Source organism: Perna viridis, chromosome 8 (genome assembly GCF_037379345.1).
Source record: "Perna viridis isolate PV_CMFRI_1.1 ecotype Kerala chromosome 8, ASM3737934v1, whole genome shotgun sequence".
Classification (NCBI taxonomy): Eukaryota; Metazoa; Mollusca; class Bivalvia; order Mytilida; family Mytilidae; genus Perna; species Perna viridis.
This window is the reverse complement of record NC_142452.1, coordinates 3,436,910-3,457,523: the sequence shown is the minus strand read 5'-3', so window position 1 is coordinate 3,457,523 and position 20,614 is coordinate 3,436,910. Positions and strand designations below refer to the sequence as shown.

Sequence of the window (20,614 nt, the reverse complement as noted above, 5' to 3'; positions counted from 1 at the left end):
ATTTAAGTCACCCTGTGTGGTTCACTTATGTATAGTGATGTCAACAAATACTCAAGTGCTTGGTTGGAAGGCAAAGTACTCTGATACTTGTTTGGGTTTTAAATATCTTTATGCAGAACCCAGTTAAGTTCCAATTGTTCGAAATGTCCCTTTATAATTCTTATTAATACCAATTAATAAAGTACAAACATTACTCTCAAATGTTTAGATACTTTTTGTAAATGGGTGCTTGTAAAGGGATCACATCTACATGGATTATTAAATAGAAGCTGCCAAGTTTCTCAACATAATTAGTATAAAATTAACATTCATTATTCTATAATTTATGATAAAATGTTGTTGAGCACACTTAATTTGAAGTCCAATTTATAGGACAAGTTGTTATCATAATTGCTAACTCCCCAGAACATACATGTATGATAAAAATTGTGTCAACCAAGTCAGACTTAACAATAATTTTTAATATGTCTCTTATTTGGTTAATAAACAATGAACACACAATTAATTATTGTTATTATAAAGTGGTGTTTATTGTTCAAGGTAAAGCATGGCAAGGTTTTAATTCTGGGATAATTTGTTGGTCTTTCAGTAATGTGTAGGGTGATGTCAATGACTTGCATATAAAAGAGATGCAATGACAGTAAGAGGCTCCCAGGAGCCTGAATTGCTCACCTGGTTAAAGTTTGTCTTTCAAAGGTAATAAATTTAACAAGATGTCCAACAGTTTTGACTTAAGAAGACTTTAGTAGGACTATCATAAGGATCATTTCAGCAATTGAAAGTTTCTATTATAGGTTTCAAGATATTGGCTGAAAACTGTTAAAAAAAAAAAAATCTTTCAAGGGCAATAACTCTTACAAGGAGTCACCTGACAACTTTGGTCCCTGAAGACTTTTGAAGGCCTTATAATAAGGATCATTTCAGCAATTGAAAGAGTTTGGCTAAACCTAATGGTTTTGAGATATATGCAAAAAACTACTGTCTAACCCCTATGTTCTATTTTTAGTAATGGGAGCCATGTTTTTTGATGGATCAAATCCCCACTTGTTCTATGCAGGATATCACAAGGAACATTCAAACCAAGTTTGGTTTCAATTGGTCAAGTAAAGTCAGAGGAGAAGATTTTTGAAAGAAACAACATTAAAAATAGCAAATATCGTTGAAAAGGGGCAATAACTCCAACATGGCTAAACGAATTAAAACCAAAATTTGACCAGAGATAGATCTCATCAAGCCGCACACTTTTAACCATGTCAGAATTAGCTAAACGTAACGGTTTTGGAGATATATGTGAAAAACTACTGTCTGACCCCTTTGTTCAAATGTTAGTGTCAAAGTTACAATTTATGGATAAATTAAACTGACAGACAAACTGTAATTCTTTTTACTTCAAAAGTTTATTAGCAAGGAATGTCACAACAACTTTGAGTATAATGTGAATATTTTTATGGAATGTCACAACAACTTTGAGTATAATGTGAATATTTTTACTGAATGTCACAACAACTTTGAGTATAATGTGAATATTTTTATTGATAAAATATTTGAAATGGCACATTAAGTTGATTTTATGTCAATGATAATGGAAGATATAATCTGGTTTGTGACTTCTGTGTTTCTGCATGTAGACAATTATTCTAAATTTATTCATGACCATCTATCAATATTACATACTGCATCATTTATAAAATGGGCAATACACAAAATGCAGATAAATTGTTGAGAAAATTTTCTATCAAGTTCAGCTGAGTGGTAACATTCTTTACAGTGAAAATGCCCCATTCTTGATATTGCAAACTAATGAAAGTAATGAAAGTGCTTGGAATAGAGAAAACAATAAGTCTGTGTGGCTCACTAACAATACCCCCGCTTTCAATCACGAGATAAAGAAAATAAACAAAGTAAACAGGAAGTATTTGTCAAATTTTTCTGAAAATATATCCCACCATATAGCATACCTACAGGAAGTACGTGTTAAAATTTATTACACCTGTGATGAGTATTTGCTGAGAAATCTGTCACGGAATCCTTGACAAAAGTAAAACAGTAAACCCACCTCTCCTTCAGAAAAGGGTGTCAAAAATTGTCAGCTGATACGGTGAATCTGTTTAGAAAGAAACTATTGGGAAATCTGTTTTGAAAGAAAGGGGTGCGGAATCTGTTTTGAAAGGAACTGGTTGGGAATTGTCGTGAAAGGAACAGGTGGGTAATTGTTGTGAAAGAAACAGGTGGGGAATTGTTGTGAAAAAAATAGTTGGGAATTACTGTGTAAAAAAAACTGGTGGGGAATTGTTGTGAAAAAAACTGGTATGTAATCTGTGGAAGAAGAAATTGGTGGGAAATTGTTCTGATAGGAACTGGTGGGGAATTGTTGTGAAAAAAAAACTGGTGGGGAATCTGTGAAAGAAGAAACTGGTGGGGTATTGTTGTGAGTGGAACTAGTGCGGTATTGTTCTGAGGAAATGAGTGGGGAATTGTTCTGAAAGCAATTGGTGGGGAATCTGTGGTCATTTTCACAAAAAAATTGTAAGTGTAAAATTAGTCGTAAGTTATGACATCACAATACTTTGATTTACTATGACGTAATAACTTACGACTAATTTTACACTTATGATTTTTTGTGAAAAGAACCACTGTTCTGAAAGTAAATGGTGGGGTATATTTATCAATATAATTCAACAAAACTGTTTTGTCTAATTTCATTTTTTTCCCAACCAAAGGGTTATTTTTGTTATTTAAATCATAATTTGACCTACTGTAACATTTTATATTGTATAGGAAATTGACAAATACATTTTTCTTAGATGTATTTGTATGAAAGAAAAAATATGTACAAATATTCCCAAAAAATTCATTGGTTTTGTAGTACGAAGACTATTAACAAAAATGACAGGATAGAAGACATTCTTCTGTAGATGAGTGTAACTTTTTTAAGTAGCAGTCTTCATAAAAATCAGACAGGAGATGATTCATGCATGTCAAAATGTCAAAAACCCTCCAGATTCACGTTATATCTAGTTCAGAAACAGTTACACTCACTGACCACATAACCAATTTAAGTTTGTTATTCAGAGATAAAAATTATATAGATACTGTATCAAATTGGAAATAATGTAAGAGTCAACTTTTGGTTGATTTGAGTGGTAGATGGATGGTTTTCTCCAATATATAGATTAGTATACAGAAGGGACCATACGTACATAAAATATGAAGTATATAGATCGAAAAAAGCATCATGAATTACTTCTACCATTTTTTGTGTCTGAATTTTATATGGATTAATACTTAAAAAGAATAAAATTTTATATTATATGAATTACAGATCTTGTTTTAAAATGCATCCATTTAAATATAACAATAATCAACAAAATAAAACAACTTTATACAACCCAACACAAATGAACAGATAATCAATTTCATGAGATTCTTTTTAAAGCATGAGACACATGATTATCAGTAGATAACAAACCAAACCAAAAGTGGTAAATGATCTTGGGAAAAAATCTTGCATCAATATTGTTAAACTTCCATAATATAAGTTTCAACTAATGCCATTACAATCCAAGCAGGTTTTTAATTATAATAAAAAAAATACAGCAATATCTGAATTTAGGAAATAGTGGAATTGTCCAATAATATTTAGAGAACAGTGGAATAGTCCAATAATATTTATACGGTTATTACAATATTTGATGAATAATTGAAAAATATTGCACCTCATATGATGTGAAATTGCACAACCTTGAGAGTGCAATACACATTTTACACAATGTACATGGCATAGTCGATATTTTATGATCAACATGTATTATGCAATAATCCTTTTATTGTATACCCAATTTGTAATGTCATATTAGCATTAGCGCAATATGAGTTTATTACATTATATAATCAATACATTCTTGCAATGATGTGCGAAATAATTTGCAATAATATGCAAAATAAGACAGTCCCAATTAAAAGAGACGGCGACAATCAGACTGAGCAGAATTACAACATCCCATCAAAGTCTTTATGTCTTAGCATACATACATAGATATCAATAACAACCTTTGACCTCTGCAGTCATATAGAAATAAGCAACATAAACAAAAAATTAATGACTTGAAACAAAAAATTTCCAAAACATGAATTTTTATCACAGATATTGCACGATTGTGTTTGTATTTTCTTCTCATATTTGTCTAAACGCACACATAGCAGGTCATTCAAAGGCCATAGTGACTTCAGTATTCTTTGTGTAGAATACTAAACTTCAATGTTATGAAATACTTAAGCAACTTTTGGATACCTAGCACCAAGAATGCATTTATTTCCTTCACTTAAGTAAGGCTCATCACAACTCTTGATGAAGTTTAACTGTTTCATCACTCTGAGATTTATCAGTTTTGTCATCCCCTTTTAATTTGAGGTCTATAGATTTATCTGCCTTATCCAACTGTTCCTTAGACTTAACTTGACTGGATCTCATCTCACCTCCAGGGGCATCAGGTCCCATTGATTTCTTCGACCTCTTAAGTGTCTCTTCAAATTCTTCAGTTAATCTATCGTCCACCTCTTCCTGCTCAGGATCCCCAAAATCTTCATTTAACTGCTCACTGGATATCCCAGGTAATTCTAACTCCTTTTTATCTGGCATGTTATCCAGCATTTTCTGAGCTTGTATTCTAGCTAGTTCTTTATGATTAAGGTCTAGTGTGAACCACATGGCTAATGCACATCTTTTGCCTCTTGAGACAGCCCTTACACCATGTAATTCTGCAGCATTAAAACCAACCAATCTACCACACCTGGGCTTCAACAAAACCTAAAAACATTAAATCATTAACTATCAACTAGAACAAAAATAATTTTGTTATGCTATATTTCTCATATTTCCTTTTTACTTTATGAATGTTAACTAGTGACTACAATACAAGAAATCACTTTTGCTAAAATTAAACATAAAAAAACAGAGGTAATAACCCAATTAATTATTATTACTGCAACAAAGTATGAAGAATAAAATGAATCTGATGAGGCATATTTTAGTTAAAATAATGAAAAGATGGAGAAACAGATATGCATTGACTTTAGCAGAGTGTAGGGTGGGGAGATTCTGTCTGGTGGTATAAACCCCCCTCTGTTTGAAAATGTTGTTCGTTTCTATTTTGAGCATTTCATAAATTGACCAATAGCCTTGAACCCCTCTTTTTTTAATCTGCAGTAATATAATATCTATTTACCAACAGGGTTTTACTGTTAATGAAAACTTACGGTTAACTGCTTTATTAGTCTTATATTCTAATCACAGTTATCTGTTAAGGTCATTATACCTGTTCTGATTTGTTGCCATGAGCAAAGAAAAACTCTCCACCATCAAAGTCATCATTCAGGTATATCAATCCACTGAAAATACACACATTCAATTGTTATTTGTGAGAGTCAAGCAGGAAATACCTAAAAAAAAAGAGGCTCCTAGGAGCCTGAATAGCTCACCTGGTTGAGTTTTGTCTTTCAAGGACAATAAATTTAACAAAGAGTTGTCCCAACAATTTTTACAAGAAATTGGTAGGACTTACCATAAGGATCATTTCAGCAATTGGAAGTTTCTTTCTATCTATACTAGTTTTCAAGCAATTGGCAGAAAACTGTAAAAAAAAATCTTTATGTTGCATCTTTTAAGCCCAATCATGGGCAATAACTCTTACAAGGAGTCATTTGACAACTTTGATCCATTGCAGACTTTTGTAGGCCTTATAATAAGGATCATTTCAGCATTTGAAAAAAATTGGGGAAACCTAGTGGTTTTGGAGATATAATATGCGAAAAACTACTGTCTAACCCATATGTTCTATTTTTAGTAATGGCAGCCAGTTTTTTTTGACGAATCAAAAATCCCTACATCAGTTCCATGCAGAATACCCCAAGGGAAATTCATACCAAGTTTGGATCTTATAGGTCAAGTAGTGTCAGGGGAGAAGATTTTGGAAAGAAATTATATTCAAAATAGCAAAACAACGTGGAAAAAGGGCAATAAATCCAACATGGCTTAACAGATTAAGAGGAAAATTTGACCACAGATATATCTTATCATGCTGAACACTTTTACCATATGTCAGAACCTGACTGAAGGTTTTGGAGATCTATTCAAAACCTACTGTCTGACCCCTATGTTTTATATTTTATGTTTTATCTTACAAGTCGCACACACGAGTCAGTAAGATCAGATTACTTAAATTCTTTTATGTTTTAATAGAGAAAATACAATGGAAACTAAACATTGCCCCTAACAGGACTAAAACTCCCAGCAGCCTGTTGAACCCTGATTATTTGGGGACAAATGTCGATACATGATTCACATCAAACACAATTTTTATGGACAGACTAAGCACTTTTCACACACAATTTAGCTGCCATTCTAAAAACCCGACTCCAAACAGAAATCATTAATATTTTTTTGTTGTTGACAATACAATAACAAATAATTTCTGAAATTCACTTTAACATAAATTCCTGAAAATATGCACACATCTCAATGGTAATCTAACACTCCTTTGAGTTTCATTACCACCCTGCAAGTTGTTAAGGAGTTGCTGACAACGCCTCAGACCCAAGATAACGCCTAAGTCCAACAGCCGTCATTTCTAAAATTTTGCCTAAACATAAATTCCAGACAATATGCACATCCCAATATGGTAATTTAACATGCCACCAAGTATCATACCAATTCTGCAAGTTGATGAGGAGGAGTTGTGAACAATGCATCTGACCAAGCTTTGCTGAAAATTACCCAAGTCCAACAGCCATCATTTCTACAATTTTTGCCCAGAACATAAATTCCAGACAATATTGACATCCAAATATGGTAATTTAACATGTCATCAAGTTGCTGAGGAGGAGTTGCGGACAATACATCAGACCAAATATTGCTGAAAAATGCCTATGTTAATCAGCCATCATTTCTACAACTTTTTCCCAAACTTACCGTATATATGCACCTGTAAATTGGATTTTTTAGACTAAAATTTTAACTGCTGGGAAGGATTCTGACTTATAGATGAGATCTAGCTTATCAACTAAAATTTTTGGCTTGAACATGTCAAAAGCTTGATATTGACATGAGTGTGACACCCAAAATTGCACAGCCAGACTAGCACTATTTACCCCAATGTTAAATTGTAAATATCATCCTTAGGAAGACTGTCTTCATCATCTATATTTTACAACTAAAATACAATACAATAAAAGGATATTTACTGTTCGGTCTTTATTTTGCCACAATACTGGCCTTTTCTGATTTTATTCTATTTCCCACTCATCCATTTTGTGTCTTGATTTTTACTTGTACACTCATATAGCCAAAGCCCTGTGCAGGTCCGCGTGTCAAAAGAATAGGCCTGCAGCAGCACTAAGCTTGTCGTAAAAGGCAACTAAATAGTGCTCAGAACCCTAGCCGGTGGTTAGGGTGCTCTGCTCACAGAGCAACTGGGTTGTGTGCCCCAGAGAGTGGAATCAGGTACCCCTGGCATGTTACATGCTGGGGTTGTCAGCCTATAATATGGAAAACCTGCCCACAAACCATAGTGGTGCACTGTGTTGGGAAAGATGCCATGTTCCTCGCACGTACAAAAACCCTGTTGTGGCATTCGATAGCAGTAGGAACCTTTGCGCTATGCCACAGGAGGCTAAATTGCCCGACCCGACCCATCCCTCCCTTTTCCTGGTGGCAATCAAAATTTGTCCACCCTATTGTCCATGTGTCCCATCCCTTTTTTTCATTTCATCATCATCATCATTTCATGTTCATTTTATCATCCATTTCATGTTCATCACCTGAATATAGCTGAAATATTGCTGCTCAGGCATTGAACCCCAATAATCAATCAATCATATAGCCGAAAACCCAAAAGTCTAATAAAAACAGGATTTGGGTTAATGGTTGTATCAAAATTAGAATGAATGAAAAAATGGCCGTATGAAAACAATTCATAAGGCTTGTCAAGAATTTAATTACTTACTACTATATAAACAACTCCAGTCTGGCTTGTAATTATTTATTTCCACATTTATTTAACTTATCAAAACAAACAGGTATACTCCTTGTAATAAAGGAATGTTAGCAATGCAGTTGGGACTTATCAGCGGGTCAAGGCTAGGTTCCAGAAATTTTGGACTGAAAAGGGGGCTCTGACTTATAGGTGGATCTACTTTTATTTGAGTATATACTGCAAATTCTTGACAGTATTGCACATCTCCATTTGATTATATTACATCCCACACAGTTTCTTATTAATGCTGCAAGCTACTACTAAGAAAATAGTTGTGGACAGACAGACGGACAGGGTGAAACCTATATACATACCTTCTAAGTAATTTTTCCAAGGAATGGTAGCCTTTTGGAAAATAATAACTTAATATTGTTCTTGTCGCAACTGACATTACTGAATTCAGTTTGCAAACTTGTGAAAACAAATTTCTTATTCTATTTAGTTTAACTGATTTTTACATATGCGTGCATTTAACTTGAATTAAAATATGTGTTCGTCAAAGTAGACCTCCATGCCATTGTATAAGTTACCTATAATCTCTCTGTACATATGATGGGAACTGTCTGAGACAAACTCCATCATCCTGTAACTCACAGTTGTCTCCATGCACAGGGTGACTTAAATCATCTCTGTCTTCCTGGGCACCTGAAAAACATCATTTTGTAGTGATGTTTCATTATGGATAAATTGTATACACCTGGACATTGATATTTTACAGAGATATTACATTATGGAAATATCTGCATTATATGTCACTTAAAATTGATGATTATTGTCTTTGTTTTGTACTTTATGGAAGAAAGGTCTTCTGACTTCGGAAACAATTTAGCTGTTTGATCTAAATTGACTCAGTACTCCAACTCTTTGATTTACATTTGTACTTAATAATCAACATTCGTATCAGTACCTTCTTTGGCAGTTCTACACACTAGATGGGTATAATCAAAATACAGAGGCTGTGAAAGATTGAAGTATTTTTCCACCAGAGACCGACCATATTCACTGATATTAAGATACAGCTGGGCTTGTTCTTTACTGAGTACTCCTACATGGGCTAGCTAAAATAAATATCATGTTATTATTGGGTACAATTAGTTACAAATATATTGTTATAATCTCCCACTAAATAAGGTTGTGGGAGAAAGTACTTTTCTTTCAAAGGTTAATAATCTGCATGTATTTTACTGTCAATATAATTCAAACATCAGGCTTCAGTTATCGTTACACTCCAATATAAAATCTATTTACATTTGTATCAAATTTCAATATATCACCATTATTTCCTATGAAAGTTTTATAAATATTTCTGTACACTTGTATTAAATTTGTTTATTTGAAAATCATAACAGTTCTATGCTTCATAGTCCTGGAAAGAAATGTGATAGATTTTAACATGCCAAATTACACAAAATATAACACCAATAACAGTAGCAGTTGAACAATAGAACAACACTGTAAATTAAGAAATAATTTCAATGTATCCTTAATACAAGTACTGATAATTCAACTTGTAAAACAAACAATGAAAAGTGACAAAATTTAACCCTGACCAAAATATGATCTCTTTGAATTTTGGCTTATGCTGATAGGGGTGATTTGAAACTTTTGCAAGGGGGAAAAATATAAAAATAATATAAGTTGACATGGAATTCAGAGTGTGAGTCCAGGATGAACATGTCTCCCTCTGGTGATTTGTCACAGGTATCTGTCTAGTCCTCTTCAAAAGGTAAGCTGTGTGATTTTTTTTTTATTATTAAATTTGTAATACTACAGTGTAATATCTAAATGTCTACTTGGCACCTTCAATTCAAGCAGATATGCCTTTTACACTAACCTTAAACAAAAATCTTAACCTGGAACCATCCAAAACAACTTTATATTACTGAAATCATTGTGTTAAGGACACTTGGTCTAATTAAAAAAGTTCAGAATTCAGACTACACTTGTACATGTAAAGAAAATAAATGTTTCCAAAACTAAATTTTTGAGACAAGAACATGCTTGTGGTCTGGGTCATGCAGGTTAATCATATATTTGTCAAATTCAACATATTTTTCATTTCTTCTATTGCCGAAAATCATAAAAACCAGTTGATAAATAAAAGATTAGAGTTCAGCATTTTATTGGTTATAAGCCTATGCTTCCTATTCAATACATGTATTTGAAGAAAATATTAAAAAAAAACAATCAAGTTTTAAATACTAGAATACTAATTTGTATTAAAAAACCAGCAAAACTGCAGCTGCTGGGAGAGTAAACTTTGCACAAAAAGAACGAAAATATAAGCAATATCACTGATTGTTGCAGTTATAAAAATGATCATCAATTATTTTTGGCTATGCATTTTTTTAACTCTGTTCTATGATTAGTACTTTGGAATTAAGCCAACTAAAACATGTTTAATGTCAAAAACTGAAGGTCATTCTTGACTCAGTGCTACACCACTTTGACTTAAAATGCAACTTAATGGTGCATTTTACATAATATCATTGAAGTAAAATTTGGAGAAGGAAGAGTGTATTATTTGTAGTTTCCAGTACTTTCTAAATGTTTACTTTTTAAGAACTCATAACATTCATGGAACATTTCTAATACACATTCAATTTATCCCTTTACATCTATGAAAGAAACAATAACTGATATCTTGGCAACACTCACTAAACAAAACACTTCAACATTACAGACCAATACAGATTTCCATACAAAGCCAAAGACATACATGCGTTATGTGCAACAATACCTTTGATACCTTAACTTTTATACACATCATGTAAATGCAAATATAAGTTATAAGGTCAACTTCATAGTTGTTAAATTCATTTTTAAAACTAAAAAGTCAGGTGCAAATATCAATACATGTATAATTACAATGTCTTTTCTTGAGTCAGTGAAAGAACCAGCACAGACTTCTCTGAAAAGTGGAAGAGCTCTATAAAGAATTTGATAACATCAACTTCTATTTTTTAACATAATTTACAAATTCTGACTCCCTTTAAGATATAAACCCCCATCAACTCACATGTACTAGCCATGCTTCAACAACATACAAGACAAAAATTGATCTTAAACATTCCAACTGTGCAGCTAAATAATAATAGAAAATAAAATTACACTAAATATTTGTTGAATGCCCCCTTCCATGACAACTTTCAGTTAAGAGACTGGCTTGACAAATTATTACAAAAGTGGGAAGTATTAAATCTGCTTCAGTGAATCATCAAATATTGGCAAGATGCATTAACTACACAAACTAAGCAGGAGTGTGAGTACAAACCTCAATAGAATGCCATATATTTAGGCCAGTGAAGTATTCATTATTAGTATGAGGAGATAAGTTCTCCTCTCTTGATCCGTTACTATCCTCAACTGATTTCTGTTGTAAAATGAATAGTCAAAGAACCAGATTGATTAGAGTGGTCAATACAGAAATAGTTACCAAGTAATATTATTATCTCTATCAAATTCAAAGACAAAAATGGTTATGATTATAAAACTTAAGGGATCAACAATGAAAAAGTTCAATGAAAAGCAATTATGTCAAATAAAGGTCACAAAAACAGAAATTAATGCATTTGATTAAGAGCAGCTATTATTCAACATTTCATTAGCACCTAAAAAAATCATCCCAAAATATGTACCTTAAACTAATAAATATATACAATGCAAAAACAACTCGAACAAAGCATAAAAACTTCCAGCCACCATGAGCACTGAGATAATGTATATACCTACCTCAGTAGATCGACTGATAGTCAGGCCTCTGAATGTTTCATGCTGTGTGTGAGGAGAAACATCATTCTCATAACCATCTCCTGATATTCCACCTTCCTATTTAAATAAAAAAAAGAATTAATTGACATGCAAAACCCACCACATTTACTTCAATTTCTTATTTAGAAACACAGACCACATAACCACTCGGAGTTTGCCATTGACTTACAGACCACATAACCACTCATAGTTTGCCATTCACTTACAGACCACATAACCACTCACAGTTTGCCATTCACTTACAGACCACATAACCACTCCTAGTTTGCCATTCACTTACAGACCACATAACCACTCACAGTTTGCCATTCACTTACAGACCACATAACCACTCGGAGTTTGCCATTCACTTACAGACCACATAACCACTCGGAGTTTGCCATTCACTTACAGACCACATAACCACTCACAGTTTGCCATTCACTTAAAGACCACATAACCACTCACAGTTTGCCATTCACTTACAGACCACATAACCACTCATAGTTTGCCATTCACTTACAGACCACATAACCACTCATAGTTTGCCATTCTTTTACAGACCACATAACCACTCATAGTTTGCCATTCTTTTACAGACCACATAACCACTCATAGTTTGCCATTCACTTACAGACCACATAACCACTCATAGTTTGCCATTCTTTTGCATACCACATAGCCAGTCCTAGTTTGCCATTCTTTTACAGACCACATAACCAGTCATAGTCTACCATTCACTTACAGACCACATAACCAGTCATAGTCTGCCTTTCACTTACAGACCACATAAACACTCATTGTTTGCCATTCACTTACAGACCACATAACCACCCATAGTCTGCCATTCACCTACATACCGCGTAACCATAACCAGTCCTAGTTTGCCATTCTTTTACAGACCACATAACCAGTCATAGTCTGCCATTCACTTACAGACCACATAATCAGTCATAGTCTGCCATTCACTTACAGACCACATAACCACTCGGAGTCTGCCATTCACTTACAGACCACATAACCACTCATAGTTGCCATTCACTTACTGACCACATAACCGGTCATAGTTTGCCATTCACTTACTGACCACATAACCGGTCATAGTTTGCCATTCACTTACTGACCACATAACTGGTCATAGTTTGCCATTAGCTGTTGCACTTTTGAGATAACAATTAAATAGATTGTGTATGAAACTGTCACTTTGCAAGAGTTATGGTTCATGATTTGGTTGATTTAAATAGAGATGAATGTATGGTTTTCTCAAAATACAGATCTGAATACAGAATGATAGATGGACAAATGTTACGTAAAAATATAGCTTAAGTAAACTGAAAAAGCATCATTTGTTCAGTAAATTTTTCTACACAATGAATCACCTCTGCTATTGGCAGTCAATTCGCTCTTCAGCACACGTTTACTTTAAATGGAAGTTTACAAAATATCTCAAGATGAACAGATTAACTTTTATCTAAAAATCACTCACAGATTTCTGTTGAATGCTATTTTTAAAACATGTTGTTTAATGCCTATTACACATTTTCTACACACATCTCTACTATAATAAAATTCAAATATAACATACATGTATCATATCAATAAACATCTGGCAGTTTTCTGGTGTCATCAAACCATCAGCAGCAAATCTTTCTCTTCCCTGGAAATCCTTTTTACCATAAGCTATGCTAACACCTGAATACAAATATAAAGTCAAATAAAACTATATTAAATATTAAAATGTAAATTTTCTCTTGGTTTACTTACAGTGTTGTCTGACTTTTAATGTTTTTTTCACTTAACTTTTCGAGATTTAAATATCATTTATAAAAAGAACTTGCAGTTACACATAAGAAATAAGCAATTAATAATTAGTTGAAGAAAATGTTCTTTGTCTTAGCTCCTTTTACCCTTAATTCCTTTACTATAAGGGCCACAACCCTTATAATCTAACATAGTTTACTTTCTGTCGTACGCAACCTACAATTTTGTAGAAATCCATACACTTTAAACTCAGTCAATACAAAAACAGGTGTTGATTTTAGGCCCAATTTCTTCACAAGTATGGTAAGCACCTCTAAAATCAACCCAAGCCTTGCTTTATTGGTATGGAACCACAGAGGACCATACACATATACTAAAGTCAAGTAGTTAAGTTTAGAAAAAATGTATACTTTTGTCCCCTATTCCTAACTAGTAAGGAATTTAACTTCAAAACTCAATCATATACTTCATTTTGTGATATTGAACCTTATGGCGAAACATCACAGAGATCCATACACTTTTATACATGGTTTTTGTTTGGAAACAAGGAAAAGTTTTGTTTTTTACCCTTCTAGAACAGTGTAGGTTATATCAGTAAATCCAAATATTAATCCTAGTCTGTTCTTTTGTTTGTTCTTTAAGGTATAGTTCATTTTGTAACAATACTTTTGTGATCCATATGCTTATACTTGAGTTGTATGTTATTTAATGCTATTTCTGACCCTATTAAGGACCCATAACTACCAAAACCAATGCCAACCTTCCCTTTATGTCAAAGCTCTTGTGGAAAATTGTATTGAAGCGGAAAAAACCATGTTAGTTGACAAAAAAACATGTGTCCTATCCCTGTATGTTCTTCATGCAAATAAAAATTGTCATAATCTAAATTTTCCTTTTGTGGTTAGAAACCTTGTAAAATTCAATCAAGATCCATATCTAACTACACGCGTGTTATGGCATGGAAATCTTACGTCTAAAGATGACAATGACTGCACCATCCATACCATTATATGACAGCAAATTTTTTGGCATTTGTATAATAGCCAGTCTTAAAACTTAGTCAAGGAATTCAGTTACATGTAAAACTAGTACCATTGTCATAAAACTTTTGCATTTCTTCTGTGTTATTTACAACTTTAGTTTCTAAGCGACCCTTCTCCTGATCTAAGAGATAGGAGGAAGCTTCTCTGTGAGTTGGATTATCTTCTTTTCTATTGGTGGTCAGGGTCATCACCATAGAGCACCTCTGAGACCCAGAATCATCTGATCTGTATCTGTCTGATGCTTTAAATCCAACAACTCTTCCACATTTGGACACAACTGGTAACTTCAAAACAGAAAAATATCATCCATTCTTCATACTTACATAACTAGAAGTGCTTTGCATCTTTTTATATAACAATTTTTGGAGAGAGCTATATATGTTCACTTACTCGCAGTAGGCATCTGCATTACCAATAGAAGCAAGCACTGTGAAGTTCAACATTCTTTAATTCTCATTTTTAACCTTATGAGCAGCTCCAGCTACATCCGTTAAGTTTTAGTGGGTCTGATTCATTATATGCACAAAATACAGAACTATAACAGTTCTCCATTGATGACGGGAATATATTATACTGAACTTTTGGCATTAACAAATGTAAATCAAACTCTTTACATAAATTCCAAAAATGATTGCCTTTCCTATCTTAGAAAAACTATGCTTAGAATACGAGCAGAGTTATATTTTTTCCATGGTGGGTTAGGTTCTTGAACAGCAAGAAGAAATGTGGGAAAGTACCATGCAACTTTTCCCACGCTTCATATGAAGCAGAACAAAATAAAAGGAATGCTTTGAAGGCAGGTGTATATTTTCAATGATAAAAACAAATGCGAATCTATTTTCCTTTTTTGGTCCTGATAAGTGTCAATTTCTTATTTTCTTGCTTCGAAACTTCCCTGTTAAGGTTGTTTCTGCTGAATACCAAACTCTGTCTAGTATGACTGATAACTATCACTAGGGACTGCCTCAAGCATGTTATTTTCAAATACACACATGCTGCTGTTTAACTCCCTTTATGCTCACTATTAATCATGACTACAACTTTTTCCATGGTACAATCATACTTTTACCGGTATTATCATACTTTCTCAGAAATGTCATGTTTTTTAGGCTTCCAAGTATATTAGACTCCCCTGACCAATGTCCAATAACAGTCAGTGCCTGTTTTTATTGTTCCTGAATAAATGATTAATTTTCTTTCCGTTATTTGTATTTTCTGAGAAGGGATTGAGAGTGTACACTGGGCACTGTAGCAAATGACATTTTCAAGGTCTTGATTTAAATTCTCTTTTCCAAAAAAAACAAAAATAATTATTGTAATTGCAAGTTTACATATAAATTACAAGACAAACTATGTAAAATACCATGTAAATATCAAGCACTGGTATAGTGATGCTCTGATTTAGAAATTTTAAAATTGGTTGTGAACAAGTATGCCCACAGATGATATAACACACATTCAGAAACTTTCTTTCTTATTAAGATAGATGAAATTGTTGTTTACTTCAACTTAATGAAGTGTTACCAGAGAAATTATGGAGCACAATTATAATTTTGCCAAATAATTATGAAAAACTATCATTAACTGTTTGATTGGTTTTGATAACTCCAATGTAGATAAGAACTGATTAACAAGGGTCTTATCTTATGCATATTTGGGTCAAAGTCATTGCACTCTTTTATTAAAGGTACAAGTTACCTCTCTTCTGAATCTTCTGTCCAACAAACTGAAATGTCCAGGTTTTTCTTCATTGGTCAAAAATGCAATCATTCTGGAAGAAAAACCAATAGCAATGGCTGAATGATAAAGCAGTACAAAAAATCAGATCATTGATAGATAAGCATCCTGTTATAAAAAAAAAAAACAACCCTGATAAGGTAAAATTTACATTTGCACAAAATGTATATGTATAATAAACCTTGAAACTTAGATCAGGAGATTTTAAAACTGCCTTTAATTCTGTCCCACTCTAACTTTCTGATTGTAAAATTTACTTTCTATGTAAGTTAACACCATTTGAAGTGAGTTGCCAATGCAGCATTAAAAAAAATAGGTTTGTTTTACTTTTTTGCTGATGGTATTTTTTGGAGAGGATAACAACAGCCTTTTTATAATTAATGCATAAAAGAGGTGAGACAATTAAGGCTCGATATGGCCACAAAATAAAATACTTTCTACTGTCGTCAATATGTGTGCATATGAACTTCTGATAGCCAGTCTTTGTTTTTTTACAACTAGGTTTTAAAATCGCAAAACTAAAATTGTGAAAAGGCATCCTGAATATGGGTATTTTGACTTAATCCTGAATCCACAGCCATCAACCAAAAAAGTCCCATGGATATGTCTTGCATACACTTATTAAACACAACATGGAAATAACTTGTTGGTGAAAGAATGTTTACTATTTTTTCCTAAAAACACTAATGTAAATTTAGGGTTTGTTTTGAAGAATTTTCATCATTTCTAACAAACTAGTTAATAACCCTTATTATGAAATCATAATTAAGTCATATCATCATGTTTAAAAAAGAATGAGTTTTACAAAAGTGTAGTTACAACACTACTAATTCATAATAAGATGGAACACAAATAAAATACACTTCATTTGGATTACTTACTTTGTGTAACTCAAAAACTATTTAACCAATATTCTTCAAACTTTTTACCATGTACAATCTGCTATCTTCATTAGTGAAGCAGGTAAAAATTATACTGAATTGCTCTATCATATCACAAGTTGTATAAATTTATCAGTTGGCCATAAGTTAAGCTACACATAGTTCACCTATGTGTATGTCAAAATTGAACACTAGTAGATATCAATCTGAATCAATATTTTTAAAATTCATATCTATTGACGGGAGATTTAACATAGCAGAAGGATGGGAGACAACTCTAAAAATGGAATATTTGACCCTCCCAGTGTTAATTTTTCATATTCTTATCATTTAAAAAGTATGTTTCTATAAATCATCTTACACATATTCATCCTTCAGTATATCTCTGCCATTTTCTATTTCATCTTCAGTTAAACAGGTTCCATCTTCCTGTGATATACACTCCTCCATCTTCCCTGTAACATATGGCATACAATAGTTGTCTTAACCTGTAACTTCACCACGGGATGTTTTTATTTCAAATTTTCAGTGACTTTCAAAAATTCTTTTTAACATAGGATATGTTTCTTTACATAAGTAACTACATGAAATTAACAAAACTGTATTCAAGCTGGATAAAGAAGCTGTCTTTTCAAAACCACATGCACATTAGACTTGATTTATAACATGCTCAATACTCTCAAAATATGGGAAATATGGGAAAGAAGTTGTCAATACAAATTTGTATTTGCATAAGGAAAAATATATTCTATCAGAGTTTTGAGTCTGACATCATTTTTAAGTTAACAATATTCAATACCTTTATTTACTGTTTTATCCACACAAACTATTGCAGCACTCTTTATGAACAGGTTGGTCTTGTTGTGGTAATGAGCACTAAAATGTCTACCTAGTTCACTAGCTCGCAAAAATAATCTCAGTGAAATTTCTTGCTCAGGATTATCTTTAATTAACTGAAAATATATATATATATAAAATGCACAAAAAACTTCTATTAATTACATTAAATCAAATGGCAAAATCTACACATTGAATTCAAAAATACAAAAAATGCCAACTTCTGTAGATTTGAAAGAGTAGTCAAGGGAACCAAGGTTATAGCGGTAATCAAAAGAATGCAATCCAGGGACAAAAACCCGACATGGAAAACAGACATACACAACAAAGAACATAAAGTAACTAAAATCATACATACAAAGTAACAAAAGCAAATGAGCAACTCGGACTCCACTAAAAGCTGGGAGCATGGACCAGGTGCACTGGTAGGGTAAGCGTCCTCTGCTTTTCTATAAACACCCGCCAAGTTGCTCATAAAATGTCAAGTTCGGGTAGACAAACGAGGAAAGGAAAACTATGACCCTTTGAATAATTCAGTTTTCATGGTGTAGATGGATACACCATAAAGATCCACGAGTTCATGATGATGACCATAAAACTTCTGTAGTGATGACTTCAATCTTGTAGCAACATAACCCTGTTCCAGAAGCCTATTTGTTAGAGTTCTAGCGCGATACAAAAAGTCTGCGTAGTTTCGGCAAGCTCTGGCGTAACGTATGAGTTGTGATATGAACACTCCATACGAAGGTGCTGAAAGGATGGTGCCACAGATGAAAGGAAAGTTCTGAATGAAAAGTCATCACGTTTGTCATAAAGTTTGGTCAATAGTTTTCCTTTATCATTGATTTCTAAGTGTAGGTCAAGATATGAGGCTGACCTTACAGTGTCTGTAGTATCCTTTATCTCAAGTTCTTTGGGGTAGATGCCATGTATCAAATCCCCCCAAATTGGGATTGTTTAAAGATAATACGTCATCTATATAGCAGAAACTGAGATTATAGGATCTAGCCAAACGATATTCTTTCTTTCGGATCAAATCAGCTATAAAGTCAGCCTGATAAGAGTGAAGGAATAGGTCAGCAAGTAAAGGAGCACTATTTGTTCCCATTGGAATGCCAACCGTTTGTTGAAAAACATGTCCACCACACTGGACAAATATGTTGTTGATTAAAAATTCCAGCATTTTTTAAACATCTTCCTCTGTATATTTGGAAGATGATTTGGAATTATTTCTTACAAAGTATGAGGAATCTCTACCAAGAACTATATATCTGTATCTAGGTGTACCATTTTTTTTGGAAAAACAACGATATATAATGTTTTTAAGATGGGATTTTAAATGAGTATGGGGAACAGAAGTATACAGTGTTGAAAAATCACAGGTTTTAATGCTATTATATTCTGATAATAGTAAAATGAAAAAGAGAAAGTGCTTAAAGCAAATACAATGTTGTGCTCATGTTACCATAAGTAGCTCAAGACATAATTTAGTTCATGCAACTGAAAAATGAGTTGAGGCAGAAGTTAGACACAATAAATAACTCATCATGTCAAACCTTAGTACTAATTCACATAGTATTTCTCAAAGTAATGAATCTGTAACCAAATTGTCATCTTCAAAATGTTAATTTGACAAAGTATTAGTCCTATCAAACAAGATATTAAAAGATGACATTATATTCATTTCATATATGTACTGAAATCTTTCTACCAAGGAGAAAGTAAGAAAACATTCATGTTCAACATGGTAGGTTTAAAAACCTTAGTCTCTCCAGATAGGGGTCTCCCTAAACTTAAAATTAGAGATCATGCACAACTCATAATGACAATGTCATGTATCATTGGAACATTTCAAATTTGAAATAGTTCTGCCCAAAAACTGAGAAAAAGGAATGGACAAAAAAGAAGGAACTACTGCAGTGATTGCAGTATAGTTCCTTTCTTGCACATAGTATAAATATTTATGCAATTTTTTTCATTATATTTTATCTTTTGACCATTCCATTATTTAGAGATTAAAACTTTAATTTTTTACCAAAGGTATTTAATTGTAAGCTTCATCTTTCTACGTGGAAAGCTTGATAATTATGCTGTAAGAAACGATTGCATTTACAAGGAAATGATACTAACCTGTAATCCATCTGTTACCATTACTTTTCTCACTCCATTAGAGTCAGCTGCTTTTATCTGCAAAATTCAAGGTCAATTATATCTAAGATGTTGTTTATCATATTTATGACCACAGTTTATATCTGAAGGTCACCTTTTGTAGAAAAAGTCATTATTAAAGAAAACACTGATTTCAAAAGAATTTCTTCTCAAGAAGGATGTAACCATCCCTTAAATTGAAACTAAAGTGAGAAAGACACTACCTTAGATCCCACTGAATGTTTCTTTTCTCTGACCATAAGCTAACCATAGACAGTATCACGGACAGATCATGTTGCATTATGGTAAGATCAAAAAGTGCTGTCAGGCTTAACCAGTTTTGTCAGTGTACCAGATGAGAATTCCTGTGGTTTCCAGTCAAACTTTAAGTCAGGTAACCATCAAAACAGTTTCCATCAGGACCATG

At 33.0% G+C, this 20,614-nt stretch overlaps 1 protein-coding gene across 2 annotated transcripts in view; it reads right to left on the bottom strand.

Annotated features, from left to right (window-relative positions):
* Positions 1-1,513: 1,513 nt before the first annotated feature.
* Positions 1,514-20,614, bottom strand: part of LOC148608973 (prolyl 3-hydroxylase 1-like) — a 45,244-nt gene continuing 26,143 nt past the window's right edge. Inside the window, exons 8-19 of one of the 2 annotated variants that reach the window (XM_088541628.1) lie at positions 20,170-20,226; positions 18,002-18,155; positions 17,564-17,657; positions 16,283-16,355; positions 14,634-14,868; positions 13,366-13,472; positions 11,763-11,858; positions 11,305-11,403; positions 8,938-9,088; positions 8,561-8,675; positions 5,316-5,388; positions 1,514-4,807 (exon numbers count right to left, since the gene is read on the bottom strand). In XM_088541628.1, the coding sequence (XP_088397754.1) occupies positions 4,337-4,807; positions 5,316-5,388; positions 8,561-8,675; positions 8,938-9,088; positions 11,305-11,403; positions 11,763-11,858; positions 13,366-13,472; positions 14,634-14,868; positions 16,283-16,355; positions 17,564-17,657; positions 18,002-18,155; positions 20,170-20,226 (1,725 nt within the window). In that variant the 3' untranslated portion in view covers positions 1,514-4,336. The remainder of the gene's footprint in view (positions 4,808-5,315; positions 5,389-8,560; positions 8,676-8,937; positions 9,089-11,304; positions 11,404-11,762; positions 11,859-13,365; positions 13,473-14,633; positions 14,869-16,282; positions 16,356-17,563; positions 17,658-18,001; positions 18,156-20,169; positions 20,227-20,614) is intronic. The other variant, XM_088541629.1, reaches the window with a different exon arrangement.